Source organism: Rhinoraja longicauda, chromosome 25 (assembly GCF_053455715.1).
Source record: "Rhinoraja longicauda isolate Sanriku21f chromosome 25, sRhiLon1.1, whole genome shotgun sequence".
In the NCBI taxonomy this organism is placed as follows: Eukaryota; Metazoa; Chordata; class Chondrichthyes; order Rajiformes; family Arhynchobatidae; genus Rhinoraja; species Rhinoraja longicauda.
In genome coordinates, this window is record NC_135977.1 from 2,517,161 (window position 1) to 2,544,977 (window position 27,817).

The window sequence follows — 27,817 nt, forward strand, 5'->3', positions numbered from 1 at the left end:
CTTAAGTTAAAACATTATTTCTCCCACATAAACACACCACAGTGGTGCTCAGTCCTCCCGTGACAGCGCCGCCGGCGGTGGGAAGAGCAGCTCAGTCCTCCAGCCGCCTGTGGGAGGAGCAGATCGGTCTTCCCACACCCGGCCAGTGACAGCGCCGCCGGCGGTGGGAGGAGCAGTCTGGTCCTCCCACACCCGGCCAGTGACAGCGCCGCCGGCGGTGGGAGGAGCAGCTGGGTCCCGGCTGCGCAGGCGCGGCGCTGGGCGGGGGCCTTGACGGCCGGCGGTTTGAACGGGCCGTGGCGGCGGCGGAGGAGACGTGTGGGCGCGGCGGCTGCGGGATGCTCCTCAGGTGGGTGCCGGCTTCGGGAAAGAAATAGAGTGGGAACTTCGTGTCTCGCTGCAGGTTGGCGGCTCCTGTCGCCACACACGGTCCCCGGCCATCGACTCCCAGCCCGCCCTCCTGTCGTCCGCTGGGACCGCGCCGGCAAGGCCACATCCTCCCCTCCCGTCCTGTCCCATCCCCCCCCCCCCCCCCCCCCGTCAGATCAGAGCTCTGCCTTCCACACATCATCCCTGCCCTTCAATATCCCGCCCCTCACACTTCACAGAGACTGGGGGTGGGATATAGTTACCTGTAAACAATGACTGGGTGATAGAATATAACATTAGCCCTAATTTTCAGTTCATTTGTTTTCAAAGAACAGCAGAGACTTTATGCTTCAACATCTTCTCCCTCACACTCCAGAGACGTCAGGGCAGGGGTTGGGGATGGGATATAGTCACCTATAAACAATGACTAGATTATCCCCGTTTCACGAAAACAGTTCATTTGTGCATCAAATGGCAATAGATCCGAGCTGCTCCTTCCGTACATCAATCCCAAGCATCTGCATCCTCTCCCTCGCACTGGACAGAGGCGTGGATTACCTGTAGTTTTCAGTTCATCTGTTATCGAAAAGCAGCAGAGCCAAATTCTTCCTTCAAACATCAAATCCTCTCCCTTACATTGGAGGATATAGTTACCTCCAAACAATGACTGGTGATAAATTATAATATTCACCTCAGTTATCAGTTAGTTCATTTGTTTTCAAAGAACAGAGCCAGTTTCTTGTTTCCATTCCCTCCATCACAAGTTATAGAGACTGGGTGCGAGTGGAATATAATTACCTACAAACAAAGACTGGGTGATCAATTACAATATTCGCCCCAATTTCATGAAAACAGTTCAGTTGTGATTCAAATGGCAGCAGAGCCAGATTCCTCCCTTCCATACATGAACGCTTCCATTCTCTCTCCCTCACACTTTATGGAGATGGGGGGGGGGGGTGAGATATATTTAACTGTAACATGACTGGGTGATAGAATATAACAATAATTGAGTGATAATTACAATATTATCCCTAGTTTTGGAAAGTCAGTTCAGTTTTTCTTCAAAGCAAAGTGGAGTTCTTCTATATGTCAACCCAATTCTCACTCCTTCACAATTTATAGAGACGAGTTTCACTTACAGAGGGTGGGTGGGGGGGGGGGGGGCACAGTTATCTGTAAACAATGAATGAATGAATGAATTAATAAGTTTATTGGCCAAGTATGTTCATATACAAGGAATGTGCCTTGGTGCTCCGCTCACAAATGACAACACAAACATACAGTTAACAATTAAGAATAAAGCATAAACACATCAAAACAATAAGGATACAACATTACGGTCTAAACGTGTGGGTGAAAATAAACCAGAGCAAAAAAGAAACTACAGACTTTGGTTATTGAGTAGAACTACCACTTGTGGAAAAAAGCTAGGTAATGACTGGGTGATTACAACATTCACACCTCTTTCACAAAAACAATTCATTTGGATCCATATAAGAACGTCAGCGGCTGAGTTCTCTATCTGTCTCTTTCCTTGCCAGTTGTTTAGACAATAGGCTGCAAAATAATGGCGTCACTAAACAAAGCCTATGGGAAAATCCTGCTAATACTTTTGCGAAGGCTTAGATTTTCCCATTGTAAAAAGAAAAGGCTAACCTGATATCTGTTTTACTCTCAATTGATTTGATGCTTTTGCTGGCCATGGATGCACTAATGTTAAAAACTTAATGTTTAATCAGGGCCACAGTTCTGATATGGTGTACGTAAAATGTCGTGTCTTTTGTGCAAAGGTGTGAAGTCTTCTGCATGTGTGATATATTAGAAATAAGATAACTAAGTATCTGAGTCAGAGAGTGATCATTTGGTACCAAGATCACAGCTCATTTTGTTGTTTTACTTATGCTTTGATTATATTGTGCAAACTGCAATCTTTAATCAATTGATTTCAGCATATCTTAGTTCACTAAGGATCTCAAAATTGCTTTCTGAGTTATTAAAAAAATGTCTAAATAATTGACCTGCTGCAAAGTCTGAATCAGTAACCAGTAGGCCCACAGTTTTTCACTTCATCCTCCAGTAGAATTGAGGAGGAATACAGAAAAATATGACTGGTAAAATATTAAACATAATCAGCATTTATTAACCTTTCCATTTTCAAGGTCTTTCAAGGACTTCTTATTGACATCAAATACGGTGCCTTTTAAAGAGTGTGGCAACCTGTCAAATATGTTGTAGAAACAAGGAACTGCAGATGCTGGTTTATCAAGGAGAGATGTTGGAGTAACCCAGCAGGTCATGCAGCATCCCTGGAAAACATGGATAGGTGATGTTCGAAGGCTGACATACAAATGCTTTCCTAATTGTTTTCAACCATTAATTTGTTGCATTCCATTAACTATCATATCTTCTTTTTGCCACATTTAACACTATCAATATTTAAAGATTTTATTTGTTTGTTCCAAACTTCCACATGATGATCTTTATGAGATGATCGTTACATCAGATCATGGAAAGAAGTATTCAGATTCACCTCTATCCCGTTGCATATATTGGACTTTGTCTAAGGAACTGGTGGGCGACAATGCTGAGAACTATTCTTCCCCTTTGCTCTACCTATTGTACTTGAGTTTGACTTGATTGTATTTATGATTAATATTATCTGATCTGATTGAATAGCATTTAAACCAAAACTTTTCACTGTATCTCGTAAAACGCATCAGGGTATTAAACACTTCAACCTCCAAATAACTCTGAACTACGTAGACTTGGGGCATTGGTTTTGTCTTTGTGCATTATTATTGATTGTTTGTTTGTTTTATGTGTATATAAGTATATATTATGTGTATTGACATATATATTATGTGTGTATGTGTGTGCATGTATGTGTATATAGACACTGAACTTTTTTTAGTTTATTATATTGTTTACAGAGTACTATGTTTACATATTCTGTTGTGCTGCTGCAAGTAAAAATTTCATTGTTCTGTTTTGAACATATGGCAATAAAACAGTCTTGACAATAATAAACCTAAACCTAACGAGAAGTGCTCCCTGTTTATTTCTCCCAGGTAAAGCGGGATGGAAGCTATTTTGATTAGACTTCGGCAACTTACGCCTGCTGAGCTCAGACAAGAAATCCTTGGAGCAGGGTTGAACTGTGGACCCATAACTTCAACAACCCGTTTTATTTTTGAGAAGCGATTAGCTCAGGCTTTATTGGAAAGTCAGGGAGGAGGGGCAGTGGCAGATAGCCTGCCTGAGCTGACCGCTAGCTCTACCAAACCTGAAGACAACTCTGCTTTGTTCAGCCGTCCCACAAGCTGCAGTTCCGTAACGTGTTTGGCCGCTTCCCATTCACCGAGTGATACGCATGCCGGCAACAATGACTGTCATGGACATGATGTGGGAGTGAACCTTCCTGATGAGGCAGCCTTGTCAGACTCACCACAAGCCGTGGATGTGAGTGGTTTACAGAATAATACTGAATCGACTTCAGAAAGATCAGCTGTCTCTCCTTTAGTTTATTATGGAGTTTGTCCTGTCTGGGATGACATTTTGTCCAGAAATGGTAAGTCTCTTAAATATTACATGATATCAAATTTAAGCATATTATAACTAGATATTACATTAGTGATCGCAGTTACAATTGAGGTTAAGTTTGAAGTATCAGGATACCTCCTTCATCATTAATTGATCTGAAGGATTACTTGCACTGAAGACTGAAAGAAGCAACCATGTAAAGCGATGATTTGTGATGCTTTTGCTTTATGAGACCTCGATTCAGTGCAGGTCTCAGCCTGAGGGTGGATGCAGCACTGATCTCACTGAGTGGCAGAGTAGGCCATCAGAGACAAATACTTATTCTAATGATTTTTAACAGTTCTTATACCCCGTCAGCACTTTCTCAGGAAATGAAATTAAACAAGAATTAGAATTAGCCTCCCTTTTCAAAATGAAACAGTTGAAATGTGTATTGAACCTGAAGTCTGAATTAAGAGGGAATCCAAAGTGCTTCCATTGCCTCGGTCCTCAATCACTTTGAGCCAAAGATTGGCCATCAAATCCATCCCATAATATAGGTTACGTTCCTGGCTCTTGGTCTGAAGAAGGGTCTTGAGCCAAAATATCACCCATCCCTTCTCTCCAGAGATGCTACCCGTCCTGCTGAGTTACTCCAGCAATTTATGTCTATATAGGATTTGCAATGCTTCTAAATGGCAGGTAAATGGGACTAGCTTAGATGGGCCGAATGGCCGGTTTCCATGATGTTATGATTCTGATTATCAACTGGACGGGACGGTGGCGCAGTAGTAGAGTTGCTGCCTTACAGCGAATGCAGCGCCGGAAACCCGGGTTTGATCCTGACTACGGGTGCTGTCTTTACGGAGTTTGTACGTTCTCCCCGTGACCTGCGTGGGTTTTCTCTGAGATCTTAAAGACTTACAGATATGTAGGTTAATTGGCTTGGTAAATGTAAAAATTGTCCCTAGTGGGTGTAGGATAGTGTTAATAAACGGGGATCGCTGGTCGGCGTGGACTCGGTGGACTGAAGAGCCTGTTTCCGCACTGTATCTCTAAACTAAACTGGCGTTATAACATCTTTCGATCCTCCTCTCCCCTTCTTGCTCTTTTTTCCTCCCCTTATGTTAAGTTAGATTACTGTTTCACTCGTATTGCTGTTTGCTCTTATCTAAGCCTATAAAATAAAGGATAACGTTGTAGTGGCCTGGCGGAGGCCAGAGAAAAGGCAAGACGCCAGGCAGTGTTTAGTGAGATTCTTTTATTAGGCTGTGAGCTCCTGCCCACAGCGTAGTTCTCCTAGGGATAAAATACGCCTTCCCTTGGTCTGGCTTTTAACCCCTTTCGCCTGTCCGTCACTTAACGAGGGGGCTGACCCAAGGAGTGGCCTGATCCGCCACAGGACCCCCCCCAAGAACCGGAGGTACAAAACGGACAGGAGGGCGCACGAGGCGACCAGCCCGGGTGCGCACCATGACCGGCGCAGGGACCGGCGACTGACCGACAGGTGGAGGGGTCGTAGCAGACACTGGAGGGGGTAGCTTGGACGGGGGGCGACCGCGCGGGCGGGGCTGTGCAACCGGCACCGGCCGATCAATGTCCACGTGTGCCGGCTTCAGCCGTGCGACCGAAACAGTCTCTCTGCGGCCCCCCATGTCCAGAACGAATGTGGCCGAGCCGTGTTGCAGGACCCGGAAGGGGCCCTCGTACGGCCGCTGGAGAAGTGATCGGTGTGCGTCCCTGCGCAGGAACACAAACTGGCAGTCCTCCAGAGCGGCAGGGACGTGTGGCTGGAATGTCCCATGACGTGACGTGGGCACAGGTGCCAGCCTGCCCACCGTCTGCCGAAGACGTTGCAGGGCTTCAGAAGGCTGCTCCACTCGACCCTGCGCTGGTGGGATGAACTCCCCGGGAACCGTCAAGGGGGCTCCGTACACCAACTCGGCGGAGGAGGAGGCCAAGTCCTCCTTGGGTGCGGTGCGGATCCCCAGCAAAACCCACGGCAGGGCGTCCACCCAGTCTGGGCCCGTGAGCCGAGCCTTCAGGGCAGCTTTCAGCTGGCGGTGAAAGCGTTCCACCAACCCGTTCGACTGTGGATGGTACGCTGTAGTGTGGTGTAGGCTGACACCCAAGAGTCTTGCCATGGCCGACCACAGTTCCGAAGTGAACTGTGGCCCCGGTCGGATGTAATGTCCAGTGGCACCCCGAACCGGGCGATCCAGTGCGCCGCCAAGGCCCGCGCGCAGGTGGCCGTCGAGGTGTCTGCCAGCGGAATGGCCTCCGGCCACCGCGTGAAGCGATCTACCACAGTGAAGAGGTGGGTCATGCCCCGGGACGGCGGCAGCGGCCCCACGATGTCCACATGAATGTGGTCGAAGCGCTGCCGAGGGACACGAAACTCTTGCAGAGGCGCACGCACGTGTCGCTGGATTTTTGAAGTTTGGCACGGGATGCAGGTGCGTGCCCAGTGTGCGACCTGCTTACGCAGCCCGTGCCACATGAAACGGGAGGATACAAGGGCCACCGTCGCCCGAATGGAGGGGTGAGACAGCCCGTGGAGCACCTCGAATACCCTGCGATGCCAGACGACAGGGACGATGGGCCGAGGCAGGCCAGTGGAGGTGTGGCACAACAGTGTTGTATCCCCGGGGCCACAGACAATGTCCTCCAGCTGCAGGCCGGACACGGCTGTACGATAGGCGGCCATCTCCTCGTCCCCCAGCTGTGCGGCTGCTAGGGCGGAATAGTCGATCCCCCCGGCCATTTGTAGGACGGCGTGGATCGCGGGTCTAGACAGGGCGTCGGCCACCCTGTTGTTTTTTCCCTCCACGAACCGAATTGAGGTGGTGTATTCCGACACATAAGCCAATTGTCTCTGTTGCCGCGCAGACCACGGATCCGAAACCTTGGCGAACGCAAAGGTGAGTGGCTTGTGGTCTGTGAACGCGGTGAAGGGTCTCCCCTCTAGGGAGTACCGAAAGTGGCGTACCGCGAGGTAGAGGGCGAGGAGCTCCCGGTCGAACGCGCTGTAATGCCGTTGGGCCCCGCTGAGGTGCCTGCTAAAGAAGGCGAGTGGCCGCCAACACCCGTCGATGTGCTGCTCTAGCACCGCACCGACCGCCACCTCAGAAGCGTCCACGGTCAGGGCGGTTGGGGCATCCTCCTTAGGATGGACGAGCATCGTGGCCCTGGCTAGGGCCTCCTTAGCCTGCTCAAAGGCCGCTCCTGCTTCGTCGTCCCACTCGACCTCCTTGCGGCGACCAGCCATGAGGTGGAAGAGTGGGCGCATAGTTCTGGCCACCGACGGCAGGAAGCGGTGATAGAACGAGACCATCCCAACGAATTCCTGCAGGCCCTTGACAGTGGTCGGTCGGGGGAAACGGCGGACAGCTTCGACCCTGTCCGGAAGAGGTACCACCCCTTGTGGGGTCACCCGATGGCCGAGGAAATCGATGGCCGTCACCCCAAAACGGCACTTGGAAGTATTGATTGACAACCCGTACTCGCTGAGGCGTTTACACAGCTGGCGGAGGTGGGTGCAGTGCTCCTGCTTCGAGCGGCTGGCCACGAGTACGTCGTCCAAGTACACAAAGACGAATTCCAGGCCACGGCACACACAGTCCATAAGCCGTTGGAAGGCCTGTGCGGCGTTCTTCAACCCGAACGGCATCCGTAGGAATTCAAATAGGCCGAACGGGGTGATGATGGCAGTCTTGGGGATGTCATCGGGGTGGACCGGGATTTGATTATATCCACGCACAAGGTCCACCTTGGAGAACACGGATGCTCCGGCCAGGTGGGCATTAAAGTCCTGGATGTGCGGAACCGGGTACCTGTCGGGAACGGTCGCGTCATTTAAGCGCCGATAGTCCCCGCACGGTCGCCAACCCCCGTCCGCCTTGGGGACCAAGTGGAGTGGTGACGCCCACGGGCTATCGGAAGGGCGCACAATGCCCATTGACTCCATCTGACGAAACTCCTCTCGAGCTAGACGGAGCTTGTCTGGAGCGAGACGCCGCGCTCGGGCGTGCACGGGTGGCCCGGTGGTGGGGATGTGATGTTGCACCCCGTGCTTGGGAGCGGAGGAGGAGAAGTGGGTTTCCACAATGTCCGGGAAGTCCGCCAGGATGCGCGCGTACGTCGCATCCACGGACGACAGGTGTCCAACGTTGGGGGAGACCGGCCTCAGCGTGCTGGAGTGCACCAGGCGCTGCCGCCTGACATCCATGAGCATGGAATGCGCCCGCAGGAAGTCGGCGCCCAGCAGCGGCTGGGAAACATCGGCAATGATGAACCGCCACGTGAACCAGCTGTCGCCGAAGTTAAGGGCGAGCTGGCAGACCCCGTAAGTGTTGATGGGGCTACCGTTCGCCGCAGTGAGGAGGGGGCCGCGTTTGCCCGTATGGATATCGGCGGTGGAAGTAGGTAGGACGCTCACCTCTGCTCCAGTGTCGACGAGGAACCGACCCCCGGTGCGGCGATCCCGGGCGAACACACGATGGATCTGGCCGGCCGCCGAAGGGATCACTGACGGCCGGCCCTTGCGTTTCCCGGAAAGGCACAGGGTAGGCGACATTGCTTGGCGTTCGGTCCCCAACGACGGTGATAATAGCACCAGCCGCCTTTGCTGGTGTCCGGTGGTGGTGCAGACTGGGATGCCCACCAGCGACCTCCGGTGGTCTCCAGCGGTATTGGAGGTGGTGCTGCTTGGGCCGACCACCAGCGACCTCTGGTGGCGTCTGGCTGAATTGTCGGCGGGCCGTGCGAGAAGGACGTGCCGGCACCGGGATGCCCGATGGCGGCCGGATTTCGCCGCGGGGGCCGCCCTGAAACGGGGTCGACGGCGGCCCCAGTTTGCTTTTTGGCCTTCCGACGCCGCGGAAAAGACGGCTAGGGCTTCCAGGTCCTCCCGACGGGACATCCAGATTTGATCAGCGCGCTCGCCCAGCCGCTGCGTGTCGGTGAAGGGGTCCTCAGCGAGCTGAGAACGGAGGTCGACGGGGAGCTGCCGCAGGTAGGCCTGCTTGAATAAGAAACAGGGCGGGTGGTTGCCCATAAGGGCGAGCATGTCCTCCAGAAGGGCCGACGGCCGTCGGTCCCCGAGCCCCCCCTGGCTCATAACGCGAGTTGCCCTCTCGGCGTCGCTGAGGCCGAACCTCCTGATAAGGAGTTCTTTAAGGCCCTTATATTTGTCATCCGCGGGGGGGTCATTAAGGTAAGGCTTTACTCGCCTTGCTGTCGCCTGGTCCAGGGCGCCGACGACATAAAAGTACTTCGTCAAGTCGACGGTTACCCCTCGCACAGCAAACTGTGCCTCTGCCTGCTGAAACCAGACCTCAGGCTCTTCGGTCCACAGGGTCGGGAGTTTGAGGGAGACGGCCTCGAGGTCGGCAGGACCGAGGGCGGCAGGACCGGGTTGCACGAGGGCGGCAGGACCGGGTTGCACATTATCGTTTGACATCACGACGTGTGATGTCCGTCGAGGTCACCAATGTAGTGGCCTGGCGGAGGCCAGAGAAAAGGCAAGACGCCAGGCAGTGTTTAGTGAGATTCTTTTATTAGGCTGTGAGCTCCTGCCCACAGCGTAGTTCTCCTAGGGATAAAATACGCCTTCCCTTGGTCTGGCTTTTAACCCCTTTCGCCTGTCCGTCACGTAACGAGGGGGCTGACCCAAGGAGTGGCCTGATCCGCCACAACGTGCTATTTGTTGAGAGGGTCATCACAGATGAATGATATGGTGATAAAGAGCAGGAGCTCAGGCCATGGATTTCCTTTCCTCCCCTTAGTGGGAACATTTGAAACTAGTTTTAATGTCTTGGTGCCAACAATATTTTAAATTGTATAAATCAATGGAGACAACGGATCAAAATAAAAACCACCTTGGTCATTGACTGAACTGTTAACTCTTTATCTCTGTCCACTGAATGTCGTCTGACCCGCTGAGAATTTCCTTCTCTTTGTCGGATAAACAAGGAACTGTAATCTCGAGCAAAACATCTCGAGCATCTCGAGATGCTGGAATCTCGAGCAAAACACAAAGTGCTGGAGTAACACAGTGGGTTAGGCAGCATCTGTGGAGGGAATAGACAGGCAACGTTTCGGGTTGGTCTGAAGATGGGTCCAGATCTAAAAAAATGTCGCCTATCCATGTCCTTCAGAGATGCTGCCTGACCTGCTGAGTTACTCCAGCACTTTGTGGTTTGCTTCATCACTTCATTATTTAATTCAGATTTCCAGTAGCTATGGTTTTTTGATTTTCAACTATAACCTTTCTCTCACTTCCGTAGTCTACGACATTTACCTTGTGGACGCAGGGTCAGAGCTTGGCACAATAATGTCCACAAACCCACATGTGCAGCTACCGTGCCAATGAGACCCATACTATTGTGTCCCTGCAGTTCTCACTGCGCCAGCCACTTGTTTATAACAAATCACTTACTCTGTGGGAAAGATAACTGCAGATGCTGGTTTAAATCAAAGGTAGACACAAAATGCTGGAGTAACTCAGCGGGTCAGGCAGCATCTCTGGAGAGAAAGAATGGGTGACGTTTTGGGTCCAGACCCTTCTTCAGACTGATGTCAGGGGAGGGGGCAGGATCCCACCCATTCCTTCTCTCCAGAGATGCTGCCTGACCGCTGAGTTACTCCAGCATTTTGTGTCTACCTTAAATCACTTACTCTGTTCATTGAGAAAGGACAGCAATAAAATTGATCACATTTCAAAGTAAGTATCATTTAAAGCAATACAGTGTCATAGGCCATACAGCGTGGAAACAGGCCCTTCAGCTCAACTTGCCCATGCTGACTAATGACAGCGATTTATTTACTCTTCTGATTTTTAAAGGTGCTTATTTCTCATTGACACTTTTTGTAAGCGACGAGAGGCAATAAGAAGCTTCTGAATTCTTGAGTTTCATAAAAATGAGCTACTATTTGAGATAAGGCCCATCTTGGAATTCAGGTTGTGATTGCAGCAAATGCAAGAAATGTTTGGGTTTAAATTGAAAGCAAATAATCCATTTGTGAGCAAACCAGGGACTCAGCAGGTCAGACACCTGTGGAGGGAGTCTGAAGAAGGGTCTCCACCCGAAACGTCACCTGATTTCTTCTCACCAGAGATGTTGCCTGTCCCACTGGGTTACTCCAACATTTTGTGTCTATCTACGAGGGAATGTGTTACTTGTGCCTCTACAACTATAATAATGGTTTCATATACATAGAGTTGTAGTGCTTGTTATTTGCTGGATGGCCATTGGTCGATCTGCTTTTGTGATTGCTGCCTAACCTTCCTCACCTTCCCTCAAATAGATAAAGTCCATGTATATTTCGATAAGAAGGAAGCTCTTCAAGCTGTGAAGTTGATGAAAGGGTCACGGTTCAAAGCTTTCGCGAACAAAGAAGATGCAGAGAAGTTTGCCAAAGGTATTTGTGACTACTACCCTTCGCCAACCAAACCTTCTGCCAATGTGTCTGCACTAAAGGGCAGTGTGATCCATAATAGAGGTAATTTTTTGTCATCGTGTTTCATGAGAAATTCTGGAGTTTGGAGTTTTTCTTGTGACTTTACAAATTTGTTTGACTTTTGCACTTATTTTTTTCAAAAAGCACATTTGTTATCCAGGGCAATTATTTTCACTGGACTGCTCTTTGTGAAGGGATTTCTAGTACCAGGCAGTGAAAGTGCATCTTATATATTAAATTAAGACTGTAGATTGGATAGATCGCTCTTTAGTTTCTGAAAATCAAAAGAACTGCAGATGTTGGAAACCTGAAATAAAAGTAGAACTCACAGCAGATCAACCAGCCTCTGTGGAAAGTGAAAGGAAGTTAATATTCAGAACACAGATCCACCTGATGAGGGATTTCTGGCCTGAAGGATTAGCTCAGTTTCTTTCATTTTGTTTAGAGATGCTGCAAGGAAATCGTCCAGCGGAGTCCTGGGCGATCATTGATCGCAGCAGTTTAATTGGCCTCTGTAAATTGTCCCTGGTGTGTCGGGATTGGATGCAAAAGCGTGATACATAGAACTAGTGTGAACAGGTGTAGTTTAGAGACAGTATGGAAACAGGCCCTTCGGCCCATCGAGTCGACATCAACCATCGATCACCTGTGCATACTTCTACGTTATTCCACTTTCTCATCCGCTCCCTACATACTAGCGGCAATTTACAGAGACCAATCAACTTACAAACACGCACGTCTTTTGGATATGGGAGGAAATTAAAGTACCTGGAAGAAACCCACGTGGTCACAGGGAGAACATGCAAACTCCATACGGACAGCAGCTGGGGTCAGGATCGAACCAAGGTCTCTGATGCTGCAAGGCAGCAGCTCTCCCAGCAACGCCACTGTGCTGCCCTATTAATCTTTCCACAAATCTTATGTTTCTGACAAGTTATTTCAATTGGGCCTTCCAATAAATGTTTTATGTATGAGCCTGAATCTGAGGTGATATTTTATGCAGAAAATTATTAATAGGATTTTTATTCTTGTATATCCTTTCTTATAGTTGGCAAAAGTATAACATTCAAGCAAAAATCAACACAAGAATTTGTTGTTTTCTTTTCTATTTTGGGAAATCATATCTGCCAAGTTTCCCATTTATTTTTGCCAACCCACGTGAGGGGTGTAAGAATGTGAATGTTCAGTGCAGTGAATCTACAGTGATCTCACGAGCAAATAAATCTCATCGCCCTCGAGACCCTGGCTAAACATGGTCACTCTGGGTGGGGAACCAGCAGTTCCTTTTGGAATCACCCATTGCACCAGTTTAGGGGAGTTCATCGTAAATAAGAGAAAGTTTACATCCCAGTGCCCATTTTCCCCAAGCTTAGTTTTTGATGAATTTTCAATGTCTGTACAATAAAATGTTTCTGCCCATCAAAATAATTGATAAGTCTTTTGTTTTTGAAAAACTCAAACATTATGAATGTCAGGATATGCAACATAGTTTTTTTTAAAAAAGTATAAGAAAATAACTGCAGATGCTGGTACAAATCGATTTATTCACAAAATGCTGGAGTAACTCAGCAGGTCAGGCAGCATCTCGGGAGAGAAGGAATGGGTGATGTTTCGGGTCGAGACCCTTCTTCAGACAAAACGTCACCCATTCCTTCTCTCCCAAGATGCTGCCTGACCTGCTGAGTTACTCCAGCATTTTGTGAATAAATCAATTTTTTTAAAAAGAACTGCTGCAAATTTTGGAGGATTTTTAAAATCTACAGACAAAGGTGTGAAAATACACACATTATTAGTAAAGCTTAGTGATGAAGAGAGAGTGAAATACAACCTGTGACATTTCTGATAACACGGTTGTTTCTGTTTATTGGAAAAATATGACTTCTGACACAAGAAATGTGTAGTTCCCTGGGAGTACGCTTCATTAACTGAAAGTGTAGACACAAGGAACTGCTGATGCTGGTCTATCAGGTTCACTATCAGGTCTAAAGAAAGGTCCTGACCCGAAAAGTCGTCTATCCATATCCTCCAGAGATGATGCCTGACCCGCTGAGTTACTCCAGCACACTGTGTCTTTTTTTAATTAGCTCGTTGTCGAGCAGAACTGCAAGTCGATTTTGCTTTTCTAGCAGCGCAGCGGTAGAGTTGCTGCTTTACAGCGAATGCAGCGCCGGAGACTCAGGTTCGATCCTGACTACGGGTGCTGCACTGTAAGGAGTTTGTACGTTCTCCCCGTGACCTGCGTGGGTTTTCTCCGAGATCTTCGGTTTCCTCCCACACTCCAAAGACGTACGGGTATGTAGGTTAATTGGCTGGGTAAATGTAAAAATTGTCCCTAGTGGGTGTAGGATAGTGTTAATGTACGGGGATCGCTGGGCGGCACGGACTTGGAGGGCCGAAAAGGCCTGTTTCCGGCTGTATATATATGATATGATGATATGATATTTTCATGCCAGCGTGATGGTGCTGCTGCTGAGCTTTTTAATAGGAGCTGTGGCTAGATGTAGGCCAAGGATGCACCTTGCATCAGGGGGTTGTCTTTTCCTCGTCCCACAATGTGGGTTTTCCATTGGGAGCTGCCGGACCCATCCTTATGGCCAGTTTTCTGCTATTTGCAAACATCACCATACTTTGTTTCCATGCGTTCCGCTGAAATCGTCTTGCTTGCACTGCAAGATTTTCTCTCTCAGAACTTTTTTCTATGCCTATGTTTCTATGTTTGGAGGGATATGAGCCAAACCCAGGCAGATAAGACTAGTGTAGATGGGACATAATGTGTAGGAAAGAACTGCAGATGGTGCTTTAAATCGAAGGCAGACACAAATTGCTGGAGTAACTCAGCGGGACAGGCAGCATCTCTGGAGAGAAGGAATGGGTGACGTTTTGGGTCGAGACCCTTCTTCAGACATGTTGGTCAGTGTGGGCAAGTTGGCCCGATGGGCCTATTTCCACGCTCTACGACTTTATGACCTCAAGCTTCTCTTTTTAAGAGAATGAGGCACCATCTATTTGTATTCCCCTAATAGGTATAATCTCACATTTCTGGTGCCATCCCCATAATATCTCCAGCACCTTGGAATCCTTGTTTATAATCTGAAAACCAGGAGTGAATTCCATGGGATTGAGGGGTAATTTGGTCAAATGTTTCAAGATTATGCAGGGGAACAGATGGGATTGGGGGAAACAAATGACAAATTTGAGTGATTTGGTCATTTTAGAAATGGCCTCCTCCAGTTAAGGTGACATGTTTGACTTTTATATGCTTAATTAAATGTTCTACCAGATTGCATGAATTCTCTGGAACTGGAAGCCACCAACAGGGAGCGAGCCAACAGTTACAAAAGTCCACGCTCTCAGGACTTAACATCAAAGCTGCGGAAGGCTGTTGAAAAAGGAGACAGGCCTGCCTTTCTTGAACTTGTGTGGAGTAATCCGCGTTACCTCATTGGTTCTGGAGACAACCCGACAGTTCTGCAGGTTTGAGGCTTAGACCTTGTCTAATGATGGTTAGACCTCATGATGATTCATGAAAGAGATAAATTAGCATGATTTTGTTGCTTCGTTAGCTTATTTGATCTCTAATGATGTAGGAAATTCTGGAAGCTGCAAGCATATTGGGCAGGTTTATAACCATGTTTAACCCAAGAGCTTGCATACTGGGGAAGCATGGCGGGAAAAGAGGCCAACATAGTGAAGGTAATTATAGGAGAGGCAATAAATAGATTTAGGAAGAGTTTAGATTACAAGGTTTGCTGAAGTGAAGATAAACACAGGAAGTTGTAAAACAGGCTGAGGGCAATAAAACTGATCTGGAAGTAGAGGTGTCCTTTATTGCACCCTTTTGTCAAACAAAGACATTTGGACAGGTAGGTGGACAGGAAAAGTTTAGAGGGATATGGGCCAAATACAGGCAGGTAGATGGAGCATCTTGATTGGCATGAGCAAGTTGGGCTGAAGGGCTGTATGTCTCTGTAACTAAATGGGAGAATGGTTTTCTAAATAACAAGGAACAGAAGGTTAAAGATAACTGGGTAAAGAATGGATGAAAGACGACAAATAAACATTGATCACTGATGAATTATTTAAAAAATGTAAAACCTGTATTGCGTCACGAGAATATAAAAAAAGCTGTAGGTGCTGTGAATCATTGAAGCCCTTTGGGTTCTCTCGGAGTATTTCCCAGTATATATTAATAAGGCCTTGAATAAACTGTCTTCTTTGTGAAAGCCGCCACTGCTCTACGAGATTGTCTTTGTGTTCTGTCCTGATCCAGGTCCAACACCACCAAGCTTCGTCACTGAGTAGTTTGAACTTTAAAAAAATAACTTTCACCATCATGAACCCCATTTCAGATTTTAAAAGGAAAATGTTGTAATTAGCGTAAATAAAAAGAACAGATTTGTGTCACGGTTACAGGAAGTACAGTCTGGCAATGTACCATGTTGAGCACAGGGAAGGCAAGTTCCTTGGTCACGGTGGTAATATTGATTTTACCAGTGATCCAGATGCTTTATGATTTGTGTGGCTATAATTTGCCCTGTCTGCCTTAGATCCTAGTGATGTAGTATTTCATTCAGTGGTTACCTGCCAATACCCACCGATCTTTCACAGGAAAGCACGGAAAAATGTTAAATCAAACTAAATAAGCAGGAAAGTATGTTTCATAAGAACTGCTAAATATAGACATGGGGATGTAAGGAATCATAGCAGGGGTTTGCCAAACAGGTGGGGGAGGAGGGAAGGGAGATGCTGCAATCACTGCAAGCTGTGGGACAGGAGCATCTGATTCCTACAGGTAACAAGTCACTTCTGTATAAATCACAGGAAGGATGTCGCTACAATGCCATGCACGTTGCTGCCAAAGAGAATCAGCCGCAGATCTGTCAGTTTCTACTGGAGACATTGGAAAGCCCGGAATTCATGCGGCTGATGTATCCCGACGATGATGAAGTCATGCTGCAAAAACGCATCAAATACATAGTTGATCTTTATCTCAACACTCCTGATAAACGGGTTAGTGTTACAACTTCTCCCTCAATTCATGTTTGTGACTCTCACTATTTCTCAGAAGTCCCTTCTTAAAAATAAAAATGCATTGTTTGCAATTAAATACTGATGGTTCGGTTAAAAAAAATCTAAAATGACTGACTAATTAGATCTGGTAATGGAGACACAATAAACTGCAGATGCTGGAATCTTGAGCAAAATACAAAGCGCTGAAGTAACTTAGCAGGTCAGGTAGCATCTCTGGAGGACATGGAGAGGTACGGTTTTGGTTGGGGCCCTGTTCAGATATGGTTATGCTGAACTGAGAACACTGGAATCTTAAAATTTGAGTTGAACATGAAAGAACCTTTCCAATATGAATAGAAGGGTAGAGCACAGGAACAGGCCATAGGAACATGGCCCTCTGTGTCCACGCCCAAAATGATAACTGGTTAAACTAATCTCCTCGGCCCGGACTTGGTCCATATCCCTCCCTTCCTGCACATCCCAAAACCTCTTGAACACCACCATCATTTCTGCCTCCACCACCACTCCTGGCAGTGCATTCCAGGCACCCTGTATTAACACTCTTGTGTTAAAAAAAAACTTAGTTCACACATCTCCTTTAAACTTTGCTCCTCCATTGATATCCACCTCCCATGAATAAATATTGAAAAATACACTTGCAAAAATTCTCTGCTCTTGTTTTCAGGGCTTTGACACGCCGTTGCACTTTGCCTGTAAGTTTGGACATGCAGAGGTAGTTAACATCTTATGCTCCCATCCCGATATCTGCAAAGTTTCGAAGAACGTCTATGGGGCTACTCCTATGGAGGTAAAGTTTCAATATTTTGTGCTCCTTTAGAAGATGCCGAGCTTGAATTTCAGTGGCCATCTCAGGTTTGATCATTTCTTTTTCTCCTTTTAGGTTATTTGTGAACGGAATAAAACTGAATCTGAGGAGGTAAAGGAAAAAATCAGAGAATATTTACAAGGTTAGTCACCATGGATATAACAAAAGCCGTGTACCTGTGCACAATAATAATAATTATTATACCATATAGTCTTTGTGGCCTCAGAGGTGCTTTTAGCTCTTTATCCGCTCTCTGTAGTTAAAAAAATGAGCCATAAAGTTATTGAAGTATTTTAGAGGTTTGAGGGAAGACTGGACACAGGAGCTGCCACAAACCGGTGGAGATCTAAAATGGCATCCCTCACTTGACTCCTGTACACTTTCAAATAAATCTAGAAATTCTAACATACTTCCAAACTGGGACAAATATATATTTTCATTGCAGGGCCATTTGTTGGGTCCACTGTCGGTTGAAGTGTTCCCGTGAATGGGGTAGGCCAAGCGGGGGAGAGACACAAGGGGAGTTCAACCTTGCTGCAGAGTGATCAGGAGGAAGAGCCTGCCTTGTCCCCGTACATTGGTTTTGTTGCAGTAACTTTTAGTTTAGTTTAGAGGGACAGCGCAGAAACAGGCCCTTTTGGCCCAACAGGTCCGCGCCGACCAGCGATCCCCCACACATTAATACTATCCTACACCCACTAGGGACAATTTTTACTTTTACCAAGCCAATTAACCTACAAACCTTTGGAGTGTGGGAGGAAACCAAAGATCTCGGAGAAAATCCACACAGATCACGGGGAGAAGGTACAAACTCCGTGCAGACATCACCCGTAGTCAGGATGGAACCCGGGTCTCCGGCGCTGCATTCGCTGTAAGGCAGCAACTCTACCGCTGCGTCACCGTGACCGCCCGTGTAACTTTACCTGCATAGATGTTGTCTGGGAGCATGGTTGATGGTCAGCATGGGTGTTGTGGGCCTGATTCTCTGCAGCCTGACTGTTTTCATCAAGGGCCAACAATATGCAAGCATTTAATAAGTGTATGCTTCTGCCCAGTTGCACTGATATCACCCCAGAAGGTGGTGCTGTGACTGTCTTGTAGCTCCACGCTTACAGATCTGTTTGTGCCTCTCTCAGCTTTGAAAAATATCGATCACGTCTCTGCCATTTTGCTGTGTCAGAATTGTTTGCTGTGAAAACAGAATTACCCATTAACTTCATTTAAATGCTGACCAGAGGTTGCAATGGGCTGTGAGATTTGGTCCCGATAACCATAGTGTAGCTCTTGCCTCAATTCCTCACGTTCAGCTACCTTGTACCCACTGGGTGCCTTCAGACTGTGGTTATTCTTGAAGTGTTCTGTTCTTTTAGTTTAGAGATACATGCATGGAAACAAGCCCTTCGGTCCACCAAGTCCACGCTGACCACCAATCACCTATTCACACTAGTTCTATGTTATCCCATTTTCTCATCCATCTCCTACACACGAGGTGCATTTTACAGAGGGCCATTTAACCCACAAACCCACACATCTTTGGGATGCGGGAGGAAACCGGAGCACTGGAGGAAACCCACGCGGTCAGAGGAAGAACCTGTAATCTCCACACAGACAGCACCCGAGGTCAGGATCGAACCCTGGTCTCTGGCATGGTGAGGCAGCGGCTCCACCAGCTGTGCCACCGTGCCGCCTCTTTTTCCTTACAGCAGAGGTTGGCAACCTACGGCCAGTGGGTAGGATCCGGCCCGGAACCTGAAATCACCCGGCCTGCAGGCGTTTTTCTTTTCCGTCATCTAGACTTCCGCCATTTTTTTCCCGTTATCTAGACACTAAAGCTTCGTGTTGGACTGTGCCCGGTGCACGATGCGCGCTCGGCTGCTGCTGCTCCTCGCCCTGGACGCCGTGCCGCTGGGCCGGCCGCTCTCTACCTGCACTACCGTGGGCACGGAGCACATGAAGAAGAAGCGGGTGGAGGCGATCCGTGGCCAGATCCCCAGCAAGCTGCGCTTCAGCAGCCGCCTGACCAGCCGGGGCGATAGATGTGACCCGCCATCCGCTCACTCACAGACACGGGTCCTGGCCCCTATGCAGAGCAAGGTTGCCGACCCCTGTCTTACAGCAGCTGTGCTTTGTTACTGATGCCAACATTGTACTTTTACACTTTTGAGCTTATGTATATTTGTGCTTACCGACTGTGTGATTTTACTGGCTTGTATGCAAAACAAAGATTTTCACTGAGCCTCGGTACATGTGACAATTTGATCATTAAGGTGCTGGTGTGTTGCAGATCGATGTTATGTGCCGTTGCTGAGAGATATTGGCAACTCATCCCCGCCCATCATTGCTCCTCCTTGGTCACCTGATGCATCCGACCGGCTTCTCTGCACATCTTTTCACAAACACTCTGGTAATCCTAAAGACCCAGTTATGGCGGTCAAGGCATTTGCAGGACCCATGTCTCCTTGCAAGGTACGCTTTTAAACTTACATTTCTCACGTGTTCTTACATGGTGACTCAACAAAGCATTTAAAATACTTCCTGTTGGTTTACGTAAATCTTGGTATGTTCTAAATGCTTAGAATTATGACGTGCAAGCATTTGGGCTTTTATGCACCACGTCTGTATCTGCAGGGAATTAATTGATTTATTGATCGACTTTCCACACAGACCACCGAGGTCAAAATCGAGCCCGAGTCTCTGGCGCCTACAAGGCAGCAGTTCTACCAGCTGCGCCACTGTGCAATCCATTTTTTTGCATCCATGTATGAAATCTGCAGACAGGCCTTTGTAAAATTGTCCCTATTGTGTCGGGAGTGGATGAGAAAGTGGGATAATATAGAACTAGTGTGAACGGGTGATGGCTAGTTGCCGTGGACTCTAAGGGGCTGTTTATTTATCGATACTCTTGCAATGTTTCCCTCTGCTTCAAATTAGGCGAGTGAATTTCGACGAGTGTGGAAAACTCCGTCCCGAGAGAGCGCGAGCCAGTTTAAAAAGGCCGATGCAGATCGAGGCTATGAGCGAGTGGGGCGGTAAGGACGACATAGTGAAGAGGTGTGGTAGGGAAGAGTAATACCATGGATCTGGAAGGACTCAACATGAAACCACTGTCCGATTGGGATAAGCTCGTTCTGAAAGTCTTTAGTTTTAATTTTCTACGAGACCAGGTGGACCCGTTGGGCTAAAACCTCTCCTGCATTGGTGCAGCACCCTCCCCTCTCCACCCCCTCCCCATCCCTCCTCCCCTCCCCACCCCCTGCCCTTCCCCTCCCCCCCCCCCTACTCCATCCCCCTCAACCCCCCTTATCCTTCCCCCTCCCTCCCTCCCTAGGAGATAGATTTAAACTTTAAAATGTGAATAACTTAAAAAATATAAGACCGATTTCAATGAAACTTCTTCCATTAGCACCAAAGGGATGATGGTGAATAAGGTGGGCCTAAAATTGTTGCGCTATCGTGTATCGTTTTGGCTGTAGTTCAGGAACAAACAAACAAACGAGAGTTTTAGTATATAGATTCACGCTATTCCATTCAGAGTAAGTAAAAGTCTCAATCATACACATAAGAAGCTGCAGTTGCTGAAATCTTGAGTAAAACACAAAGTGCTGGAGTAATTCAGCAAGTCAGGCAGCATCTGTGGAGGGAACGGACAATGTTTCAGGTTGGGTACTTTCTTCAGATGCTGTTTGTCCATTTCCTCACTCACTCTCACACACACACATTTGTCTTTGGTACAATCGTCACGTATTATAATTTTGTTAACTGCTTTTTAATAACAGACATTCAGCTTGTGAAAAATAAAAGAGGTTTTGTAATTCTTACATTGTTAGGATTTCAATAAGAACACATGCTATGCAGTAACTTTTCATTTCAGGGACTTGGCTCATGAGCTGGGGCATCCATGGGCTGAATACTGGGAATTCCTTGGCTGTTTTATCGATCTGGCAGCACCAGAAGGAATCAGAAAAGTTGAAGAATATCTGAGCAAAAAAGAATTGAGTAAAAACTCTGAACAGGAAGGAGGAGACATCTACATCTGTAATAGGTTCAAGAGTTCGCCACCAAGTGGTGCGTACAAAACTATCATGGAATCATTGATGATACAGAGAGAGAGAGAGTCACTTTAGCACAGTCCGTGTGATGATAGCCGTCCTTCTGCTAAAGTTGTTCACTGTTTATTATCAGACGTGCCCGCTGTAAGCCTCGCGCGCGGCTCAGTTGCATTTGGCGCGATAGAAACAGCAGCAAAGTTTTGCAGGGAGACTGGTACTCGCTGTGATCAGGGAGGCTGGCACTCGCTGTGATCAGGGAGACTGGCACTCGCTTTGACTGGCACTCGTTGTGATTAACGGGAATAACTCCAGGCCAGCAGGCACATCAGTTGCAAGTGGTTCGGGTGAGGCAAAGCGGGAGAGCCAAGTGTGCGTCCCCAGAGAGGGCGGGGGGGGGGGGGGCTGGGGCAGGGCACAGGATCAGCATTCCCAACAACTACAGGAAATAACTCAATGTACACGTCGCAGCTGCGGAATTAACGCTTCCAATGTCGGCCTGGGCGGCTCGGGTTGGCAAAGTCATGCCAGAACTATGAATGTTGGGGAGGAGGAACTGCAAAGTTTTGCTCCGAAAATTAAAATATTCATATGAAACGTGTGTGTGTGCACAGACATGCAGACATACGTGCACACCCACTTCTTATTTTTAAGTTAATATTGGGGAATAATATTTTCTATCTGAAATCAAGCAACTATTTAGATTATTAACGCATTGTGTGACCAAAATACACTCAAAACTAATTTTTTTCCCTTCCATAACTCAGGTAAAAACAGTAAATACAGCAACTCTGAGTCTGTTGGTGCTTTTCTGGATAGTTTTGAAGAAATAAAAAACAGACAAAATGCCGCTTTGAAGGTCAGCAAGTTAGCCGTTCTCCCCAGCAGTGGCTTTGGGGCCATTGAAGAAAATGGGTGCCATATCCTCCCTGTGCCTCGGCCCCCAGACATCATCGACTCTGTGGACAATCTCAGTGACCCCGACAAAGAGATTTTGCCAAACCTCAACGGAGTTTGTTCCCCTGTTGATGAGAAGCCAGTCGGGCAATGTCCCAGCTCCTTCACCATCCCTGGCTCAGCATCTGATCTATTTCCCATTTCTAATCTCATGGCTGAATTTGAAAAACTTTCCCTGCCGGATGACAAAGAGATAAATTTGCTTTCTGACCCACTCATCGATTCTCCAGAGGAGCATGAGATTGAAGTAACGGCCAAGCTAATGGAGAATAAGACTTTGGATTTGATAGCTGACAGCCGAGGCTCTGGGTGCACGCAGGGTGCAGCTGAGAGCAGTGGGTTGCCCGAGACAGGGTGGAACAAGGAGGCTGCCTGGCACATGGCGAGATCGAGCCAACAGCAGCCCGCAGTGGATGGTGCTGACGAGATCACTCGCTCACTGTCATTGTGTACGTCAAAGATAGCAACTTTACAGCTGGACAATGAGGGCGGTGCAGAGCACGGCAGCTTGTCCTGTAGCACCGATCAGTCTGCTGCCTCGACACAAGAATCCAACACCCCTCAAACCCAACTAAAGCCACGCTTCAACCTCAGCAGATCATCAGAGGACAGACATCTTCTGCCGCCAAGGCAAACTCCGGGACAGGCCTGGAAAGGAGATGTCAAGGGCATCTTTCTGGTTGGGTAAGGAACGATACATTGATGGTTCAATGGGCCCTGCAGCAGCCTGGAGCTTGCCGGAATCGGGCACCGCTCATAACCACGGGAGCCGCGGCTGGGATTGGAAAGCTTTGCCAAAATATGGCTGAACAATTGCTCATCGGGGGTGGTGTGGCAATACTCTGCTGGACTGTTTGTAAGAAAAGGATTTCACTCTGCGCTTGAACTGCACATGTGACAATAAAGCACCATTGAACCACACGTTATTGTCACAGGTACATAGGTGCAGTGAAATTCCTTTTTTGCATACACTTCAGTAACATTCTTACTATGCACAGGCACAATCATACTAAAGTACAAGTGTAAGAAGAGTAGTTGAAACTGAGACAATAGACAATTGGCACCATCTTGCATCCTTCAAGTTTCAAAGTTGTTAAATATCTAGAGTTGTAACTTGGCCACAGAGGCCCGTTGTCCTGACGACAGCACTGAGGCACTGCAGGGGTCAGCCTGGCCTGCCGATGTCGGTGTCCTCCACCGCTGCAGGCCGCGTCTCACCCTCTTGGAGCGGCTCCTGATCTAATCGAACCCCAGGCTGCTGCAGGGCCTCCAGCGGCCCAGTGCACCGATGCATCGATCGAGTCACATCGTCCCACGAATGGCCACAATCTCACATGGCCACTGCTTCAACTGGGTTCCAGTTACTGCCATTGAATGACCCTCTGAGTAAATGCATTGATTTATACAGAGGTCACGGCAGAATGCAATGTGTTGCCAGCTTCAGTAGCTTCACTGATAATTCATTTATTGACATCACGGAAACAGGCCCTTCGGCCCACTGAGTCCATGCCGACCATCGATTCACACGAGTTCTATGTCATTCCACTTTGGCATCCAGTCCCTACGCACTGGTGGCAATTTACAGAGGACAGTTAACCTGCAAACCCACACATCTTTGGGATGTTGGAGGTAACCCACGAGGTCACAGGGAGAACATGCAAACTCCACACAGACAGCACCCAAGGTCAGGATCAAACGTGGTTTAATAGTTACGTTATTACAAAGTTACCTAGTTTCTGTGAAGTGCTTTGTTTTGCATACAAGGCAGTAAAATCATACTATACTTAAGCACAATCAAACGTAAGTAAAATAGTGCAGTGCTTGTTATCTAAACAAATTATAGATCTCTACTGAGGCAGTGCACACAGTGGTCACATCTCCGGGCTGCCCGAATGGTTCACGTATAAAATGTCCGTAACCTTGAAGAGACGGAGAATTGTAAGCTGAAGAAATACAACCAGCAATGTGGCTTTAAGGAGGACACTAAGATAACCTGGCAAGTGAGAATATAGTGTGTTTTTATTTAAAGACACTTTTTTTGTACCTGAAGTCTCTACCATCTTCCCTCCAGAGACGGGCCGACTAAGCTTGACCGTGACGTGCTGGCTGCTCTGGGCAGCGCTGAGATTGACCCACAGCGGTTCCCGTATGCCCACCGATGGAGGAACAGAATGCTGTCTTACTCCACCTCAGACATGCAGAGGTGGGTATTGAACATAGAACATTGAACGTAGAGCAGTACAGCACAAGATTAGGCTCTACCGTGTCTGTACCGAACATGATGTCAAAATTAACTTTTATCTGCCTGCACGTAATCCATATTGTGAAAGCAAAAAGAGTTGTGTACACTGAAGCAAATAATTATCAAGTAAATGCTTGTCACATTTTCTTCAGTAGCAGAACGAACATATAGTGAACTGGTTATACTTCAAAACCCATACATGATCCATATCCTTCTATTCCCTGCGCTTTTGTGTGCCTATCTAAAAGCTTCATAAACGCCTCTATCGTAACTGCTCCACCACCACCCCTGGCAATGTGTTCGAGGCCCCTGCCACTCTCTGTGTAAAAAAAACTTGACCCACACATCTCCATTAAGCTATCCCCCCCTCACTCATTGCTATGCCCTCTAGTGTTGGATATTCCCACCCTCGGAAAAAGGTTCTATTGTCTACCCTATCTATGCCTCTCATAACTTTATATGCTTCCATCGTCTCCCCTCAACTTCTGACATTCCAGAGAAAACAATCCAAGTCTGTCCAGCCACTCCCCCAGCTGAAACCCTGTAATCCAGTCATCATTCTGGTAAACCTCCTCTGCACCTTCGTCCTCGCCTTCACGTGTCAGTGTGCTGCATTGTAGTTGCAATTCCCAGTTGTGGGAGTGAGATGAGAGGGTGGGCAGGGTGGTGTGGGTCTCTGATGATGCTGGCTGCTTTCTGAGACAGCGCCTCCTATGGTGTGGAGGTGAGTACCCGTGATGGACCGGGCATTGTTGTCACGGCTCCCTGCATGTCCTACCTTGTAGTTCTGGTTATGATTATTCTATTTGTAAGAAAATCATTATATTGCCATTGTGTGTGGACCTATTTTGAGTTTAAGCACGGTGTTAATAATTTTTTGTTCAAGAGGACAAAATAAATCCATGTGCCGTTTTACTGAACGTCTTGTTTGCTTCCTCAGTTGGCCGAGCCCTGCTCTGCTCAAAGGGAAGCGGAGAGTGCAGCCGCATCCCCCGAGCTCCCCCTGCAGCCCCGGCACCTCCATCCTCAGGAGACCTGGTTCACCGTGCTGCAGCTCTGCAACCTTTGGCAGCTCGCCGTACTCCGACTTTGGAAGCCCAGGTCGCTACAGTCCAGCATATGCAGGCACCTTCTGCACTTCATTGAACCCACCAAGTTTTAACACTTAGGGTTGTGATGCCATTACTTTGCCCCACTTTAGAGGGGGAATTAATTTTATATTTACAATGAATTGTAGTTTCCTAAATATGTCTACTCCGTACAATGGATGCTCTGTGCTGTTTGATTCTGTTGGAGTGAATCAGTTTTCACCGTATTTCTTTATTGCTTACTAGAATTTCTCAACTTCCTCAGTAATCAATGTTGACACTGATTTCTCTTGGTTTTTGTTTATCCAGATATTTGTATATTTTAACTTTTTAAACTTCACTTCAATAAAATTTTGTCTCTTAATTAGACTCCCCAAAAAAAGTCCAGACTGGGAGATGGTGGGAGGTTGGGGTAGAGTAGAGAACTTTGTAGTCAGAGCACTACTGGAGATGAAAAAATGAACCTTATCCTACACAGCACCAGACTGATGCAGTCAGTAATATTTTATCATAATTTCTGTGAAATTCCTGTAAAAGTCCATTGATCTGGGGACAACGGAAAAGAGGATTTGTTCATTAATAACACCGCTATTATTGGTGAGAAATATGTTTGAGGATTGTTAATATAAAAAAATAAAATATATTGTATTGGATGTGAAGTTCATAAGTTGGGTACTATGTAAAATGTGTTGGTGTGCATAGTGGGAAAGGCAGGCAAGTAAGTAAGTGGTGTGTAACAGATCTGGGGGGTTGGCACCTTGATTCCATTGACCATAAGGTATTCTCAGTATGTTTTGTCAATCCTATTAAAAGAAATTATTTATTTGTTGCAAGAAAATTGTATCTGGCTTTTGCAAGCTTATTAGTTCCTTTAAAAAAAAAAAAGAAACAATTTTTAAAAACGAGCTATCAACTCATTTTACAGTAGTCTTTAATGTAATTGAATCCAGCATGTAGAATATGCAAGTGTAGGTTTTTATGAATGCTTAGTCGGTGGAGACCAGCAAATGTTGAGTGTATGTTTTGTTGCAGACACATAGGAGATACTGTTTACCCTGGAAGCACTTTTCTCGTCCTGGACCGAATGGCTTTAAACTTGACGCCTCTGGAAGTGCATTTATTGCCTCAATGTGAAATGGTAAACAACTGAGAAAAGAATAAACAAGAAAATGCAGAAAAGGAGAGCATTTTAGTTGTGGTTGTATGGCGAGTCGTAGGCAATGTGCGTTGAGGTAGACGTTTATTGTAAGATTAACAACCGTGACAACCAACGCACTAAACGACAGACAACCATAAATCTTACTGTCTCTCTCGGAGTTCTAAACCAGACTGCCCGGTACCTTTACCTGCGCACCACCTCACCTCTTCTACCAATCAGAGGGTTCGATGGTCTGGACTAATCCCTGTGCCCCTACATGACCCCCCCCCCAGAATCCTCGTCGTGGTACCAGGCAGGTGCCCGGACCACCCGACCGGAGCGGGTGCGGAGAGGAGAGGGGGGCCCCACCGGGGGTGGGGACGGGGAAGCCGGCACCGCGGGAGGAGGGGGAACTGACGGAGCCGGAGGCGGCAGTGGCAAGGTGACCGGGGGAAGAGGAGACCCGACCGGGGGCAGCGAGGGGGAAAACTGCTGTACGGGAGCCGCGACCGGAGGTCGGCCCCGGCGAAGAGGATGAGCCGCTGTGACGGGCTGGTCTGCGTCCAAATAGGCAGGCTTGAGGCGGGACACCGAGACGACCTCCTGTCGTGTGCCCACTTCCAACGTGAAGGTGACTGTGCCTCTTTTCACTACCCTGAACGGACCCTGGTAAACCGGCCGGAACGGGGGACGGTGGGCATCGATGCGTCGGAACACAAACTCGCAGTCGCCCAAGGCCGGTGGGACATGTGAAGGGGGATCCCCGTGACGAGAAACAGGGACCGGGGCCAGGGACCCCACCCGCGCTCGGAGTGAAGCTAAGAGTGCTGGCATGGAGGGAGGGGGGGTAGAACATTGAGGGAGAACGTCGCCTGGTACCCGCAGGGGCGAGCCATAGACCAGGTCTGCCGAGGAAGCTCCGAGATCGTGCTTCGGAGCCGTGCGGATACCCAGGAGAACCCATGGGAGCTGGTCGGCCCAGTCGGGGCCGGACAGGCGGGCAGTGAGGGACGCTTTAAGCTGCCTGTGGAACCGCTCCACCATCCCGTTGGCCTGGGGGTGATAGGCGGTGGTTTGTTGTAATCGGGACCCGCACAGCTGAGTCAGAGCCACCCACAGGGACGAGGTGAATTGGGCGCCCCGGTCGGTAGTGATGACGTC

At 47.9% G+C, this 27,817-nt stretch overlaps 1 protein-coding gene across 1 annotated transcript; it reads left to right on the top strand.

The window, feature by feature from the left end:
* Window positions 1-235: 235 nt before the first annotated feature.
* On the top strand, window positions 236-25,882 carry ankle2 (ankyrin repeat and LEM domain containing 2). Its single transcript, XM_078421247.1, is given in 14 exon segments — window positions 236-349; window positions 3,438-3,937; window positions 11,197-11,391; window positions 14,630-14,823; window positions 16,171-16,359; window positions 17,045-17,167; window positions 17,261-17,327; window positions 19,470-19,651; window positions 20,117-20,214; window positions 21,057-21,250; window positions 21,999-22,872; window positions 24,260-24,391; window positions 25,371-25,552; window positions 25,555-25,882. Coding segments are annotated over 13 exon segments (2,958 nt in total). The 5' UTR covers window positions 236-349; window positions 3,438-3,447; the 3' UTR covers window positions 25,593-25,882.
* The last annotated feature ends 1,935 nt before the right edge of the window (window positions 25,883-27,817 follow it).